A 16,843-nucleotide genomic window follows, 5' to 3' on the forward strand; every position below is an offset into this window, starting at 1 on the left:
TATCTATCTATCTATCTATCTATCTGTCTCTCTATCTGTCTGTCTGTCTATCTATCTATCATCTGTCTGTCTGTCTATCTATCTATCTATCTATCTATCTATCTATCTATCTATCTATCTATCTATCTATCTATCTGTCTGTCTGTCTCTCTATCTCTCTATCTATCTATCTGTCTGTCTGTCTGTCTATCTATCATCTGTCTGTCTGTCTGTCTATCTATCTATCTATCTATCTATCTATCTGTCTGTCTGTCTCTCTATCTCTCTATCTATCTATCTATCTGTCTGTCTGTCTGTCTGTCTACCTGCCTGCCTGTCTGTCTGTCTGTCTATCTATCTGTCTATCTATCTCTCTGTCTGTCTATGGTGTTGGCATCTGATAATATTACTGAACTATGGTACAACCATAATACTTTATTGCAAGGGAATATTTGGGCATTTTTACAGGGATGATGGTAAATAATTAATGGTTTGTATGGCATTGGAATGTCTTACCTGTGAGACTGTGATGGAGCATTTCTTGGCTAGTTCCTCTTTAGCCTCCTCGCTAGGATACGGGTTACTGAGATGAGAGTAAAAATATTCGTTCAGGATCTCTGTGGCCTGTTTATTGAAGTTTCGTCTTTTTCTCCTGTGCAGAGAGTGTGACACAATGAGCAGTTTTGTTATTTTTTTAAATGAAAATGCTTGTTTTTTTGTAATAAGAACTATTAGATATTTTATAAACTTTATTTCTAAAAAAAATCTACAATTTAGAAATGATCTAACATAAAATTATGCATAGCATGAAAAGTCGTTAGTTTAAAAAACATCAAATGTCTGGTGATTTTGTGCAACCCTATCAAGGCATGATCTGACACCCTGTAAAAAAATGAAAAAGATTCTATAAAATTGTGACACACAAAGTGACATCATTGGGACCCTTTTCACTGCATGTTGGGACAACAATAATTATATTTAATTTGGTCAATTTTTAAACATATTGCAGGTTTAATTGCACTCAAATATGGAGCTAGAACAAGTATTCAAATTCAAAAAATATTTGAATTTTGCTACTTTGAATTCTAAACATGTGAAATTAACAAAATTGAAGATTTTTGTGGTGTATTTTATAAATATTTAATTTTAAACAGCAGATATTTGTTATGGGAAAGCTTGACCTTTGGCCTTGTCTGTTACGATCTGAATTTTAGAGATTTGTATTCAGAGTCTGAAAATATTCACCCGTAACTTTATAATCTGAATATTAACAGCTAAATTCCACCTCTAAACAAATGTATAAAATATGCTAACAATTTTTAATTTTGTAAACGGCCACATTTCTAGAATTCGGATTAATATACTTTTGTCACTGTTTTAGCTCCATACTCAGACACGTCTCAGAGTTTGGTAACAGAGCTAAAAATCGAAAACCTCTCATAAATAAATATTAAATAAAACAGATAATATGTCATTTAGATTTTCTTAGATTAATGAACATTTTTTGAAGGTTAAGCACATTTTTTTGCATCATTTGTTAGTTTTAGGTGATATTTTGTACCATATTTGTGGAATGTGTCATCGGCATTCAAATGAGCAAAGACAAATTCTGCAAGCAGATGGTTTATTTTTTGAAAAGAAGGGATAAAGCAGACCCCACACATACTAGACAGAGAAGCGCTTTATGCCAATGAACTGAACCTGCTCTTGGCATTACTCATCTGCGGGTACAGAGCTCATCTCAGGGGTTTTACACATGCAGCACTTAAGGGCCGGAACAGAGGGTGAGCCGATTTCTTCCCAAAACCCTCTTCACAATATGCAAATGAAACACAGCGTGGTCTCAACCGGAGAGGGGATTAATCGGAGGAAGTGAGCATGCTCCAAGCAAACATGAGCCTTATTTAAATGTTATGCCTCCGACTCAAGGCTCGCAGCGTGATTTATCCTCCAAGAAATGTATGCAAATCCCAGGCATGTTTCAAAGAGAACAAGTGATTAGACTGAAAACGGGATGGACTCGTGTGTGGGTTTGGATGCGGCCCTGAGAGAGCAGGTCTGGGGCCCTTGACTCCCTTAGGGAGTGAGAGGGGGATCAGAAACAGGGAAATGCATTGCAGAAACGTGTTCAAATCTGTGCAAATAAACTGCAGGCGCGTCCGTTTACATGGATGTGGCAGTTACGGGCTTATCCATGGAGAGGAATAGAATGGGAATGTGAGGTTTCGTTATGCATGGATTTGTGCTCAAACGCACAAAGCAAATGCGGTAGAAAAGAAACACTCTGCAGGTGGATAGTCTATGGCTTTTTTTTTTTTTTTTTAAATAAACGTCAAGATTTTAGGTTAAAATGTAAATTAGTTTGACATTTTTAAGGGACAGTGCATATTATAATAACAATTAATTTTATTTTTATATAGTGCATTTAAAGGTAGATTCTCAAGGTGCTTTACATAGCAAAAAACAAGACACCGTATATACAATTAAAAAAGTACATAATATAAACATTAAGCAATCAAGTAAAGGCTTTTCTGAAATAATAAGTATCTTAACATATCTTAAGTAGAGGTCGACCGATAGTGGATTTTGACGATACCTAAGGTGGTGGAAAACCGATTAATCGGCAGATCGTTTTTAAAATCAATTTCTATAATGTTACAGCATATTCTTAGTCAGTACAAACATAGAGTCCAAAATGAATAAAATCCCAGATATAGTTTATTTTTCAAACAATATTCCAAGACGTGGAATTTATAACACCAAACAAAACAAGCCTGAAACACACAGGGGACTCTTATTTTGAAATGACAGAGACTTGGCTCCGTTAAAATGCCCTATATTTAATATTTCCAAATAAAGCTTTTTAAGTCTATATATTATAAATTTTTAACAATATATGAAGTTGAAGACACAATGTATGTGCTGACGAGGGACATTTCCATATAGTCGCATTTTTCTTTGCATGTCCTCGCTTCAATAAAAAAAACGAATTATCAGAGGAACACGGAGAAGGATAAAACTATTGTCAACTATCGGCATAGATTTTTGTCAATAACTGATCGTTCCAAAAAGCAACTATAGCACCGATTACTCGGTAAAACCGATATATTGGCCTACTTCTAATCTCAAGTCTGTAACTGGTTAAAATGTTTTATGGTCACTAAGTTTTTCACCTTTTTAAATGAATTTTTTCCTTAACAGGAACACTTGAAAGACCCCCTGAACTCAAAATTGGAGTTTTGTGGCCTTTAGTCCATCTCTGTCATCAAAAAAGTTGACAAAAATAACTTTTACGTACTTAAATTTGACAGTCTTTCTCTTTCAGCCAAACCAAAAATATTGAACTCAGGGGCATGTTCACATTTTTGTCCAATCAACTGCTCTCTAGAATGAGAAAATCCCTTCCTGTAGTACTTCCTGGCAACAGTGCCCGCTGCCTTTTTTTAGCCGTCTTGATTCCAGAAGTGTTTTTTTCTGTACTTCATAAAAGCATTCTTTGAACTGAACTAACTCCTGAGGTGAATCACAACATTACAAACTTTGATTTGAAGCACAAAAGTATTTGAAAATCAGTCAGACAATGGAAAAAACAATGGAAAAAATATCAAACCATTGATTTAAATTTGTTGATTATAAGGTTAGAAACGGTATATTTTAAGTGTATTGCAACATATTCAGATGTATACTATTACAAAAGTAATTTGAGAGTCGATTGTGCCATTCGCAGTGCGGCATGGGAGTGGGCGGTCACTGCAGAGCTCTTTTGGTGCACTTTATTGGCTGCGATTCTCTGACTGGTGGATCTGTGTCGAGGATTATGCATAGTGTATAACCAGAAATTCTGCTATTATACATATATTTTACTGATGGCTTCAACTGAGGCAAACACCATCAATTAACAACCTCAGAGCTCATGATCTGTCTGTAAATGTTAATAAGATAACATTACAAATCTATTCCCCTATGGAAACAATGAATAAGATTTTAACTTCAGGAACCAGACTGTTGCACTCCAAGGCAATTAGCAAATCACGGTTAATGGTGTATAGCAGTAGAGCACTGACCTGGCATCAAGGAAGCGAGATCGCAGGATCATGACGGCTTCGCAGGTACTCTGCTTCAGCTGCATCTGAATGGAGCTGAACTTGCGGTGGATGATGTTCACCATGCGCTCTATCTCTTTGGGCGAGATGGGCCGCGTGCGAGACTGCTCTCTCAGCAGGTTCATAACATGAGTTGTGAACTCGTTACACGCCTGGACAGAGAGAAACAAACAGAGACACACGTTGCAGAACAGATTAAAAGAGAGAATCATTTGCCCTCATGTCATTCCCAAACCCATAGGACTTTCACATCACTTAGAATAATGATTTAGGTCTGTTCCTCACAAAGTAGGGATAGGTCACAGTGGTCGACCACTTGACTAGTTGTCCAACAACCGACTGGTTGAATAGTGAGGTCGACTGGTTTATCTACATTTGTTTCTCTCTCATATTTCATTTAGTTTGCTAAACAATCCATTTGTCATTGACAAAGCATATTTAAAACGCTTTCTGTTCATTACAGTCAGTTGTTGATTAAAAATAACAAAAATAGAAACTTTTAATTCTAATCACATATAGTATGAATGCGTAAAAAAGTTGGATGACTCAACTCTCGTTAATATGCGCTCAACTGAAACACTCGCTGAACTGACGCTATTCTTAAAGAGACAGTACTGTTTTAGCGCGTGTTTTACAAGTCAATCCAAATACTTGTAAATAGTGCAAATTGTGCATGGAAACAATAAATACTAACAATATATGGATTTGTACAGCTAAATGTGACCAAAATGATGGGAAACTAATGATAAAATAAAATTTGTAAAATCTATATTTTTTGTAATGTACCAAGTTAGAAGCCCCGCCCACCCCTGTATAATTAACTGCATTAGCTGAGACAGAATTTATTTAATATGTCAGCAAAATGGAGATAACTGAAATAAAATAGAGCAATAGAATGCTTGTGAATCAGAATCAAATCGATTCAGGAAATCTGTATCAGTACCAGCACTAACTTACAGTATACTTAGCTTTAATGCCATTTTTGCATGTTGTTAAATTTACTGATGTGCTCAAAAATGACCCTAATGTGTAAATATCTTAAACACAACACTAAAACACTCATAAATGTTTTAGTAACCCTTTAAGCTCTGAAGGTGTTTTTAAAGATTTCCTGTTTCAGTGGCATACACAAAATTAAAGAGCTTATAACTCGACAAAAAAAAAAAAAAAAAGGGGTGAAGTGTTTGGTATCAAGTGTTTGGTGTCATTGTTAAGTAAACATTTCACATTTGTTAATGATATAGATTATGATACATGCGGAGACTCTCAGCCTAAGAAACTGCTGAAAAATAGAAAGATTTTGTGTTGATATGACAAAGCAATCAAAAGCTATAGCATTACACAAATAATTTATCACAGTGTCCAAAAACATCTCCATGTGTCCAAAAGCCTCTCCAAACAAATAAAACATAATAATTGTACATAAGAACTAATTACACATGCAAACACAACAATGACTAAAGGTTTGCATAGCATGCAGACATGATTTTAGTCATGAGATTTCACAGAATGAGTTTCATTCTGTGTCATTTGAGTCATCATTGAGTCTGTGTCATATATTTGGCGCCATCTCCTGGTGGGCATATGTAACATTGTGCTTCGTGTGGATTATATAATGATCAATGCATCAAATTACCTTGTGTGTGGGCTCATTTGAAAGATAATCACTTCCTCTAAGTAATACTATGTGATATTTTATGTTCTGTTTACTAAATTTATGTGAAGTTATAAGTGAAAATGCAGCATACAAGCAACACCAACATAATTGTCAAAGACATATAATTAGCTATTACTTGCTATATTTTTGTCTGTGAGTAAAATAAATAGGCTGGTTGTATTTTACTCTTTGAGAGCTTTCCAACAACATATGACACATGCCTATTTGATCAGTTTGATGATTTACTGATTACAATAATTTGTACAGTGCAATTTCTATTTGATAAATGATCAAAACGGAGCACTTCTGAGTTGTCTGCAAATGTCAAAGCACTTGTTCAGTTTTGGTCACAATATCTACATGCATTGTAAAGTTGAGTTTCTAAACTTTTAAACGACATATTATGTGTGAGTCAAGACTGTTGTTGTTAATATTTTGACGCTTACTTTTTTCCCTCGTGGGCCTATCCGAGCTTAAAGGCTTAAAACAGCGATTTGCACTAGATTTATAATGCATAAAATTAAGTACGATTTTCAATATTCAGAAATGTCCTTATTGGCACTGGAGTTCTGATTACACAAACTGTACTGAGACACAAACAGATGCATGAGGAGAACCAGAGCTCATGGGACGAACACAACAAAAACACTCCAGGAGGATGATGATGATGAGGGATGTCTTTGATTATGTGCAGGGTGGCCCGTGTGATTTTGGAGCAGCATGAGTGTTTGTGACAGCTAAAAATGTCCTTTAGTGAACAAACAAACAGAGGACACCTGGCCCTGTCCCAGAATGTGTTTCAGTACATTAGCTCTCCTCTCTTTCTCCCGTTCAACATCAGAGATGGATTTATTTTCCTTCTGAGAGAGAGTACAGGAGGGAACCATTTTTTAAATCTACTTTAAAAACGATACTCCTGATGATTATGAGGACTTCAACCAATAAAGTCCTCAAGTCTTGAGTATTGAAAAGCTATGGCAGCCATTAAGAGAGCGTGACTTCTCTTCACTACTAGTCAAAACGATGAAATAACACAAATGGAAGTACGGTAACAAATCAAGTATGTTCAACAAATCAAGACTATCTCTGTGTTTCTTTAAAGAAGACACTCTTTGTCTAGATTCCAGCTCTGCATACTCTGTCTGGACGTTCAACAGACTTTAGAACAAACTGTTTTAAGATCATGAGAAACACAAATGACATTAATTGTGTCTTAACCTTTAACTAAAATAAAATGCTCGACTCCTTTGTCTTGCTAAGGCTAATAGCAAACATATTATGTATCGTAAATACACACAATTCAATTATATTTTCACACTTTTTGCATGATTTGGCCAAATTACAGCTGGCAATGCCCAATTAAAAGTGATATTTACCTTGATTTTTCTTTGTTTTCTTCAAATATCACTTATATTATATTTCATGCTCTTCACTGACACTTCTGTCGCTCGGTTAACAAGAACACTAACTTATAAAGAAACTTTATAAGGGGTAAAAATTTTATGTGGTGGAGATGATGCCACAACTGTTTATTAACTGTTTGTTCACACATTTATAGAAGTCATTTTAACACAATAAATATTTAAATATGAATTTTGTTCCATTTTGCTCATTATTTACCTTATAATAGTTAAAAAATGTAATAATTAAGGAGGGAGGGTGTTACTTATAATAACTGCTAATTGGCTTGGCACACCTCTAAAGTACAATTATAGATTACATTTCACACTGCCCAGAAATCATTTGTAATGTCCTTTCAGTCATCCCTGTCTTTGTTAATATCTTTAAATGTATTTCTATAGAGTTATTTATTGCATTAGTAAATAAATAAATAAAAATGTCATAATTTGTTCAAATCTGGGTATAGGATAGAGCATAAAAAGTCAAATCTATACAAAAAAGTTGGGATGTCCCGATACCATTTATTGGAGAACGAGTACGATACTTCTTTGTTGGTACTCGTTGATACAGAGTTTGTTTTTAATCATCAAAATGGTGTTTAAATAAATGAATTCATTAAAACTTTAATCAAATGAAAAAAATAACAATTAATTTACAACATAATATTGTATTATTTTCATTAAATAAAGTGCTGCACAACAGAACAGCACAGATGTGAGATATAGCTTAAATATTAAATATAATACAATTATTATTTAATTATTATTATTATTATTATTAGTGGTAGTAGTAGTATAACAGTGCATATTAAATAACTATACAGTAGTCACATCTTTCTGTTGTACTCTTTCATTTATATTGAGCTTTTATTTTGACTGAGCTTTTATTTTGACTGAGCTTTTATTTTGAAGTGTTTCTGTGTCATGATGGTCAATTCGGAAAAGCCGGTTGCTAATTGACTCAAAATTATTATTAAACCACAAAAGGCTGCTATTTAATTAATAAATGTGCCTTGCGCTACAAAGTGAGCGCTCTGTTCACTGTAATCTGCTGCAAACCGAGCGCTCAATGCTCATGACAGGTGTTTCCATGTATGAGACAAGGAGGAGCTTTAAAAGGTACGTGCAGCCGGCGTCGGCACAACAACGTTCACAAACTCGCATTTGGAGCACACTGTACTTGCAAACTATATATTTATCTCATTAATTCACAGCTTTTTGGGCTAAATAATCTCAATAGGACATAACGTGATTTTAATTTGTGTGCTGAATATTTACTGACATTCTGACTTTCCTGTTTAATGCCTGATGATATCTGTTTTTGGTATTGAAGCATTTTTGCAAGCACGAGTACGATTACATGAGTGCGGTATCGGACCCAATTCCGATACCAGTATCGGTATCAGGACATCCCTACATAAAAGATATTTGAAAAGTTTCCAATTCAGTTTTAATGAGAACTTCATATATATATATATATATATATATATATATATATATATATATATATATATATATAAAAACAACTAACCCTAAAGTTTAAATGTTATTTTTGTATTATTTTTATTTTATCCACTTTTCTGCCAATTTGGAAAGCCCAATTCCCACTACTTAGTAGGTCCTCGTGGTGGTACAGTTACTCACTCCAGGTGGTGGAGGACAAGTCTCAGTTGCCTCCACCTCCGCATCTAATCACGTGACTCACTGTACATGACACCGCAGAGACTCACAGCATGTGGAGGCTCATGCTACTCTCCACGATCCACACATAACTCACCACACGCCCCATTGAGAGAGAGAACCACTAATCGCAACAACAAGGAGGTTACCCCATGTGACTCTACCCTCCCTAGCAACCGGGCCAATTTGGTTGCTTAGGAGACCTGGCTGGCGTCACTCAGCACGCCCTGGATTCGAACTCGTGACTCCAGGGATGATAGTCAGTGTCAATACCCGCTGAGCTACCCAGGCCCCAGAAGTTATAAAAAACAAAACAAAAAAACACCCATTTGCAGCTGAAATTACTCGTTAACAAATAATGCAGACTGGTTTTGTGAACTGAATCACTTTTATTGCGATGTTTTTGATTTTGTTGTCATTTTGGAGCTTGATATCCCCAGTCCTCATTCCTTTTAACTATATGGAAAAATGGCCAGAATATTATTAAAACATTCACTTTCATTCATTTGTGTTCTGTAGAAGAAAGAAAGTATTAAAGATTTGGAACCACATGAGGGTGAGTAAATGATGCCAGAATTGTCATTTTTGGGTGAACACATGCATTTGTGTCGTGTGATCTCACTTGTTCGTATTTTTCCAGCTCTGTGTGGTAGATCTGACGGATTTGAGAGAGTTTGGCTCTGTAATCGGAGTGTTCTGCTGAATTATCGGCTCCAATTCCACCGGACGCCGCCGCTGCGGCCGCCGCTGCTGCAGACCCACCCCCTTTCTCCGGCCCGGACACGCCCTCCGCCAGCAGCATGTTGTCCAATCGCATCAGCTGGGCATCCGGAGGCTCCTCCTCCTGGGCGCCACGAATACTCAACACTGCAATGAGAAAAAAGCAGGAAAGGTTAGTCGAACAGCTCAGTAACGCCGAATGCATTGTGAGACAGATGGACAGCACAGACTTCAAATATACTGTTTCTAGGAGACTATCCACAGCAAATCACCCACTTTTGGATAAATCATCTTTGAGTATGGCCAAGTTTCATGATGATATGACTAAACCTCTAAATCTCTGTACGAGCCTCCCTGCGCTCTCCTGGTTCGACACTAGAGGGCCTTATGTTTATATCGGATGTATCTTCTGTACTATAACAAACACTCACACAATGACACACTCTCACTTCTACATGTTTACTCATTCAAAAGCAAACAAGCTCAAATGATTTCTGTCTTTGCCTAGCAGGGCAACATTGTGAATGTAAGTGTAGTCTCCCTTTCAATTCATGAGAATAGAATTGGTCACAGCCCACAGGACACCCCGATGTATTATCAACATGTAGAGGGCATATTTCTCTAAACTAAGTTCAATACTATTAAAACCAAAACAGATTTAGTATATATCTATATATACATAAGTTATTTGTAATTCTTTAAATATAACTGCTTATAAATATTTAATCATTATATATATTGAATTATTGTTATTTGAGGGGCTTTCTCTGCAAATATTTATATATGCGATTAATTGCGATTAATTCAATTAATTAATCATCATACTATGTAATTATGTAATCGATTGAAAGCCCTAATATATATATATATATATATATATATATATATATATATATATATATATATATATATATATATATATATATATATATATAAAACGTGAATTTCTAGGTGTTTCATCAGCTATCCAGGGATTGATTTTAATAAAACAGATTTTAACTTTTTTATTTGTGTTATATGAAGCCATTAAAACTAACTTAATTTATGTCAAATGTAATTGTTTTATTTTTATTTTATTTATTTTTAATTCATTATTGACTTTCAATATTAAACTGTGAAAATTATTTCTATAAATGTTTTTAATAACGTTATTTACAGCACACCAAAGAATTCTGCCACTAATCAAGTGTTTGTTTTTTTTCAATTTTAATGTCAGCGAAGAGTGAAAACAAAAGAAATATCAAGGGAAATATCACTTTTTATTAGGCATAATTTCAAACCAAAGTGTAATTTTTCCACATTATGCAAATAGTTAAAAAATATTATTTCATTGTGTGTATTTAGGTTAAATAAAATGAAATTAGCTTTTATTTCATTTTATTTCAAAAGCGTTCATAATGTCATTTCCAGCACATAATTCTATTAAACACAATACAGAATATGAGATGCACTGGAAATGACACTGTGATTGGAATACACAATATGACATATGACAAAAATGACATAAATCTCCTGTGATGTATGCATAAACACTTTTGGAAATTTTTTGTAGACAAATTAAATAAACTCGTGAGTGTGGAAAAACGTTTTATCGAGATTCTAGAAATGGTTAAAATGCACAAAGTTGACGAAACACCCTTCATTTACTTTCTTTCCATTAAACTTAAAACCTTGTTTAATTCCAATTCTGCCTCCTGTTTGTTACCACAGTTCAAACTCAGGACTTGAATTAGAATTTAAAAGGCCTATTCAATTCAATTGTGAGTGGCGCACAACCCCGCTGTCTATTTTGATCATCCGTCCATTTTAATTATCAGTGACATTCTCCTCTCTCATCCAACGTCAGATCCATTTAACAAGGTAGACAAAGTCATTTCCTCACAAGTTCTGACACATGGGTAAAAAATGTCTCTCAGACATTAAGACATGGTCATCTACCGTGTTTAACGCTGATTATGGGGCACATTAATGCAGAGACAAAGCCCCCGTGCACCGGTGCATTAACCCCAGACCGCTGCGGCCCGGTTTCGGACGCCCCAGCGGTGAGAAACAGGCCGTCTGTGTGGCCAGCAGGAGAGGGTTTGGGAGGGGACGCTGACTCTGACCTCCTCTTTAAGTCAAAATACAAATGCAAAGACTGTTGGCGAGCAGGAGAGGTCAAGGGTTCACGTCTTGCACCCAGCGGGAGCACGGCGGAGTGTTGCTGAGCTTAACGGGCTTAAAGAGCTAAGAACATCCTGTTTCATTAACGAAACATATTTCTTTCGACTTGAAAAGCTGTTTTGGCTTCAGATGGGGAAAATCTCGCTGGGTTAGCAGATGACATGGATTAACTATCATGCTTTTGGAAGTCCAAATAAATAATGTGAAGGCATCATTTACAGATAGAAGTGTTAAAGGCACAGTAGAACAAAATTCTACGGGTCAGAGAGAGGGTTGGAAATGGTCTTGAAAAGCTAAATGAGGCCGTTTTTGGTCCCAGAAAACTTGAGTGACATTATAAGTGGGCTTGTAAGTGGATAAATGATTTACACTATTTATTATTTGTATTTTTGTATGCATAATGGTAATAATAATGGTTTAATAAATAAACTCAATTCCTTACAATGCAACAAAATCAAAAGCAGGTGGTTATTTTCCGATACGGCACAAGCAAGTTCGCTTTATTACACATGGAGGAATCTAACGTCGTTTGCATGAAGTTAACAACTCATGAGCATCCACAGCTTGTTAAACCACTAAAAGTTAACAAACTGAAGGAAGCAGGCAACAAAAATCATTCCAGTGGCAGTGTGACAGAATAATCTTGTGCCGTCTACTATGAAAACATGCAGTTTGTAAAGACAATGGTAGAATTTGTGCAAGAATTTTAATATTGCAGGAATTTGCCTCAATAAAACAAATCAACAAAGAATGTTTCAAAACTGTCAAAGTTATTGAATTCCTCATATGCATAATTATTTAGTTTTTAATGTTTATTGATGCCATCTAGTGTTTTTCTATATGCTTTTTGTATAAGTTTACAGAACAAAAACGACTCTGAAATAAACAAAAATAAACAAGTAAATACGTGAGTGGTGCTTATTATACATATTATATACAAATCCAAAAACCATAAGGAAACAATGAATCCATCACACAAGTTGTACAAGCTTAACAGCACTTTTAGATCAAGTAGAAACACATAGGGTGTCTGTTTTGAATAAATACATTTATCATTTTAATGGCAATTGACAGATTCCTAGCAAAACACAAGTTTGAAATCTTCAACTTCTTGAGACTCAATTGTGACAAGCAAAAAAAAAATCTAATAGTTTTCCTAAAAAAAAATGCATGTCCTCATATGTGGACAGCGGGACTAAGTTGTGAAATTTTAAATAACACTAAGCTATAGACAGGAGTGTTGGTTATTCATGTTTAGAGACATTACAACATAAATTAGCATAATTAATTCAGATTGAAAGTAATGTCCAGCATCATCCAATCACTGTCAACCATGTTCAAATAAAATGATCCATTATAAATGGTGAATCTATGTACTGATGATCATTGTCCCATGTGTGTCAAACATGTTGAGTGATCCAAACATCATCTGCAGCCTGAAACTGAACTTTTGATCAGATTTTAGGAGTGAACGCACTTAACTGCATAGAGAGCTATAGGATGCTCCCTTGCTCCCTATTTAGGGAATAACTTAACCTCCAGTGTGCTGTCTGTCTGCACTGGTCTCAGAACAGTTATAGGAGAGCTATAGGATGCTCCTTTGCTCCCTATTTAGTGCATGACTTAACCTCCAGTGTGCTGTCTGTCTGCACTGATCTCAGAACAGTTCGAAATGCACCTTATTTTCATCCTAACTCCATATAAACCCTCTGAAAGTATATCGTTCCAGTTTTTGGATGAACCTATGATCTCAATATGATCATGCACAGTAAATATAGGAATGTATTTACTAATGTTAATGAATAGGATTGTACATGTACAGTGATAACAAATTAAAATGAAGCGAAATGACCCACAGATGTGTTCATGTTTTTTAAACTTTTGAGGGAATAATGTCCCAAAATCCACATATGTGGACATCATGTTTATCAGCGCGCCAGTGCCGAAAAGAATGCTAAAATATTTAAAGCGGCATATCAAACAAAACTAGAGACGCTAATCTTTAAAACCAAACAGTTTTCAATGAAAGAGCTTAAATCGCTTTCTTTCCAGAGGTTCTTTTGTTGGCTCTGCGCCTGTAGAAGCGCATCACGGAAATCAACATCATGTTGTTGTGTCACGTGACTCGGTGCATTAGAAGTTTACCCCTTAAATGACAGTCCAGAGTATTTTGAACAGTATTCAGTCAGCTTAAATTAATTGAAAGCCAAAATACAATGTCGACGCCTGTGTTACACAAGGAGAATGCACAATTTGACCTACTTTTAAAACATAACGTGAATGTATAAAATTTCGAAACTGTATAACGAGCTATTAAATGCCTCAAACGCATAATTACTTTATTTCGTTTTTAATGTTTTTGGTCTATTGATGGCATGAAGTGTTTGTATAATGTGCTTGTCTTATCTAACGTGTAACTTTTGTATAAGTTGGCAAAACAAAAAAGATTATGAACAATAAAGAAAATTGACAAACAAAACAAGTAAATAAATGAGTGGTACTTCTTGTACATATTATATAGATATTTAAAAACGTACAATAAGGAATCGAATGCATCGATCACACAAGTTGCAGATGTTTAATAGCACTATAAATATTTATTTAGGTTATATTCATAGGTGCAGATTCTCAGCTAAACACTGTCCAACTGTATGACAAGTTATTGAATGCCTCATTTGCATAATTGTTTTTTTAGTATCTTCTCCGTTTACTGATGTCATCTGTTGTTGTTGGTTTGATGCACATTTCGTGATACTGTCAACTTTGTATTAGTCAACACTATACACAAGATTTTAAAATACACAATACAAATAAACATAAAAGTAAGTACACACGAGTGGTGCTTGTTACACATATTGATTTACAAAAACTGAGAATAAGGAATCAAAAGTGCCAATCATGCCACTATCACGTTTAAGGACACTTTTAGGTGAAGTAAAACTGTAGACTGTGAGCACAAGAGAGGCTTCTGGGAAACTCAAGGCCAACAGAATTCCTCCCAACGCTATAAAACGTCTAGACTGTCAAGCGAAAATGGAACATAAAAATTCCCCCGTTCACGAAGAGATTAAGTTCCCCTCTGCCAAGACCTGCTTTCACATTCGCTGGTGTTTATTTTACTTGGCTCAAAGCATCTCCACCATCAGTCTGTTAAAACGAAAAGCTGTTTAGCCAGTGAAGGACAGAGAACAGAAAACCCCAGCCAAACGCAATACGATATACTTGTTTGAACGAGAAAAAAAATGGCAAAGAATCAAAAGTCAACGGAAAGAACACAAATAATCTGTACATACAACCATAAACAGCTCTACAAAGAGCCACAGCATTTTCATGAGGTTATATTGAGCTTCACGTACAATAAAATCAAACGCCAGTTTTACAAGCGTGCTGTAACACAACGCTCAGCGGCGATCTGGCATTGTGATCTGGCGTGGAATCTGATCCTGTTTATAGTTCTGCACGTGCTCAGAAGAGAGAGTGAGACTTCCTCTCTGCATGCGTGCAGATCCTGCGCTGGTTCGGCATCTGTTGGAATGATGTGACAGGCGTTTGGACTCGACTGTCACCCCTCATTGACAGTTCATTGTTTCACAGCGCAAATATCAACGACACGAGCACAGCTGCTCTGATATAACGTAGGCAGTGTTGGGTAGTAACAGATGGCATGTAATCTGGATTACGTAATCAAGTACTTGTATGGGATAATATTACATTTTAAAATGTGCATAATCAGATTACAGTTACTTTTTATGGATTACATGATTATAATTATCGCCATTTTTTCACATGACCAATTAGCTACCAGCAATAGATGGAGAGTAATTTAGTAATTCTGTTTGTAGTGTAGCGTTTGATTTTATATTTACGCATGTTTAATAAAAGTGTTAATTGATACTAAATGCATTTAAAATTAATGATTAGATCTGGCAAAACATACAATAAGTAATCCAAAACTAATCAGAATAGATTTCTTAAAAAGTGTAATCTAAACTGTAATTCTACAAATCAGTACCGGATTACATTTCAGAAGTAATCTACCCAGCACTGACAGTAGGTGATGTTCAGAATGGAATATTTTTCTACTTAATACTGCGCAGTATTCACTGTATACTAAGGATGCTTAAAATGTATATATTTAGGCAGCTGGCTGGTAAATGTTTATATTTCACTCACCAGTGATTGTGTATTATAGTGGTGAAATATTCAGCAGTAAGATCCTTTCACTGTGTGTTGAGAGTAAAAGTAGCTCCGTGTAATGTATGTCCAAAGACAAGATCCACGCTACCCATTTGTCATTAAATAACGTATATTTTAATCCCCTTTCTGTTCTTTACACTCCGTTTTTGATCAAAAACAATAAAGAAAGAAACATTAGCACTGGCATGGCACTGATGAGATAAAGCTGTTTGAGTCTCATTAATATGCGCTCCTTTACAGACGCTCTTTACAGAAATGCTGGTTTTCTTAAAGAGACAGTACCGAGTTTGAGCATGTGTTCAACAAATCAATGTAAATACCTGTAAATAGTACAAATTATGTGATTAAACAATACATATTTATTGATAAAACACATTGATTTAAAAAGCTAAAATGTGACAAAAATGATGAAAAATGAATCGATTATACTTAGTAAGATTATTATTTTCATATTGTACACAGTTAGGAGGTCCCTGTATAATTAACAGCATTAGCTGGGAGATAGCAAAAGGGACATTATAACTATAAATATATATATCGAAATCTAATCGAGAGCTTGTGAATCGAATCGGGAAATCTGTAATGATCCCAAGCCCTAATAATTAGGTTGATTTTGGGTTCGCCTCATCCTCATCAGACATGTTCAATTTACATAAGATGCATAATTAGTATTCAGTTAGAACACTCAAATTCCATTCTGAACAAAGCCAGTGATTGTCATTCACTTCCACAGTAACACAACACTCGCCAATGAAATAGTGTTCCGCTAAATGACTTCAATTTTCTTTAGCTATTTATAATTCTTTCCGTTGAAGCATTAAATGTTAAATAACATTCCTTTTATGCACTTACCCTCAAATGACACTTGGCTGAAGAGACTACAAACCGCACCGCTAAGGAATATTCTACAGACCACATCTCACAGAGACAAATGATGATTTATT

General features: G+C 35.3%; 1 protein-coding gene across 2 annotated transcripts in view; it reads right to left on the reverse strand.

Annotated features, from left to right (window-relative positions):
• Window positions 1-16,843, reverse strand: part of LOC127646318 (pre-B-cell leukemia transcription factor 1) — a 114,093-nt gene that overhangs the window by 19,108 nt on the left and 78,142 nt on the right. For both annotated transcript variants that reach the window (XM_052129866.1, XM_052129867.1), the window contains exons 3-5: window positions 9,442-9,686; window positions 4,044-4,234; window positions 496-631 (exon numbers count right to left, since the gene is read on the reverse strand). In XM_052129866.1, coding sequence (XP_051985826.1) covers window positions 496-631; window positions 4,044-4,234; window positions 9,442-9,686 — 572 coding nt within the window. The remainder of the gene's footprint in view (window positions 1-495; window positions 632-4,043; window positions 4,235-9,441; window positions 9,687-16,843) is intronic.

This window comes from Xyrauchen texanus, chromosome 7 (assembly GCF_025860055.1).
Source record: "Xyrauchen texanus isolate HMW12.3.18 chromosome 7, RBS_HiC_50CHRs, whole genome shotgun sequence".
Classification (NCBI taxonomy): domain Eukaryota; kingdom Metazoa; phylum Chordata; class Actinopteri; order Cypriniformes; family Catostomidae; genus Xyrauchen; species Xyrauchen texanus.